The sequence below is a fragment of the Otolemur garnettii genome, unplaced genomic scaffold (genome assembly GCF_000181295.1).
Source record: "Otolemur garnettii isolate 467f Iridium unplaced genomic scaffold, OtoGar3 scaffold00279, whole genome shotgun sequence".
NCBI classification, from domain to species: Eukaryota; Metazoa; Chordata; class Mammalia; order Primates; family Galagidae; genus Otolemur; species Otolemur garnettii.
Window position 1 is genome coordinate 41094 of NW_003852674.1, and position 1700 is coordinate 42793.

At 43.7% G+C, this 1700-nt stretch overlaps 1 protein-coding gene across 1 annotated transcript; it reads right to left on the reverse strand.

Annotated features, from left to right (window-relative positions):
• Positions 1 to 260: 260 nt before the first annotated feature.
• LOC100945976 (olfactory receptor 2T8-like) lies at positions 261 to 1257 on the reverse strand. The gene is given in 3 exon segments (XM_012813581.1): positions 261 to 295; positions 298 to 390; positions 393 to 1257. Coding segments are annotated over 3 exon segments (993 nt in total).
• Between the last annotated feature and the right edge of the window lie 443 nt (positions 1258 to 1700).

A 1700-nucleotide genomic window follows, 5' to 3' on the forward strand; every position in this document is an offset into this window, starting at 1 on the left:
TTCTAAGGATTGAAGATTCATAGTTTTGTTTTATTTTTTACATCATTGACATAAAGGCAGATTCACAGATTTTTAATGATCAGCATTTGATTTGGTAATGACAATCATTAAATAAATCCAAATGAAGATTCATCTGTAATTCAAAGCAAAATCATACACACAGTACAGACATAGATTTTAAAGTGTGCATTCCTGCTCTTTAGGAAATCATACAGAATCACTTTGTGTGGTCTTGAATGTTGGAACAAACATATGTTATCTTACTCATGATTTAAAGCCACAAACGGACCCATACCTTTCTCAGGGCTCCCTTGACCTCACTGTTCCTCAGACTGTAGATGAGGGGATTCAGCATAGGGGTGAAGATAGTATAGAAGGCTGACACCACCTATCATGGGCAGCTGATCTGTAGGATTTGGGTCTCATGTAGATAAACATGGCAGCTCCATAAAAGAGTCCCACCACAGCCAAGTGAGAAGAGCAGGTGGCTAAGGCCTTCCTGAGGGCTCCTGTGGAACGCATGTGGAGAACAGCAGTGAGGATGAGACTGTAGGAGGTCAGGATGAGGGATAAGGGGATCAGGAGCATTAGCACACAGCAGATGTACATAACATACTCAAAGACAGATGTATCAGTGCAAGCCAAACGCACCAGCATGGGAGCCTCACAGAAGAAATGATCTATCTCCCGTGTACTGCAATATGGAAAGCTCAGGGTAGTAATTGCCTGCATGAGCCCATCAGCTGCCCCCAGGGCCCAAGACCCCAAAATCATTCTCAAGCATAATTGCCGGCTCATGAGAATGGGGTACCGAAGTGGGTGGCATACAGCCACATAGCGATCACAGGACATGGCTGCTAAGAGGAAGCACTCTCCACCACCCAGGGTAATCGAGAAGAAGATTTGCAACCCACAACCAGTCGGGGAGATGAACTGATTTGAAGTCAAATATCCAACAGCCATTTTGGGCACAATAGTGGAAGCCAGCATCACATCCATGAGGGACAGTTGGCTCAGCAGAAAGTACATAGGTGTGTGGAGCCGATGATCCTGGTGAATCAGGAGAAGCATGAGGGCATTGCCCAATAGGGAGGTGAAAAAAATTGTCAGAGCCATCACAAATAGAAATTGATGGTCTCTTGTGTGGTTAAAAAGTCCCAAGAGAATGAAATATGCAGTAGTGTTCCCATTTTCCATGATTTTGAACACCAGTGACACTGCGAAGAGAGAAATAATAAATGAGACAGTTGTCATCATTTCTGGCACTCCATTTGAGTTAACCTGTTTCTTAAAAGTATTTGTATGAAAATAATGACATGTATGTCAAACCCTTCATCTGTCGTTTGTAAAATGTTTAAGTTTGCACATAAAATTTCAACTTTGGGCTGCGTGTGTGGCTCAGTGAGTAGGGCCCTGGCCCTATATACCGAGGGTGGAGGGTTCAAACCAGGCCCTGGCCAAACTGCAACAAAAAAATAGCCGGGTGTTGTGGTGAGCTCCTGTAGTCCCAGCTACTTGGGAGCCTGAGGCAGGAGAATCACCTAAGCCCAAGAGCTGGCGGTTGCTGTGAGCTGTGTGACGCCAAGGCACTCTACCAAGGGTAACAAAGTAAGACTCTGTCTCTAAAAAAAAAAAAAAAAATTAGTTCAGCTTTTTCTCACTTCTGAGAATTCCATCATATATTTTTCTTAGGATTAGTA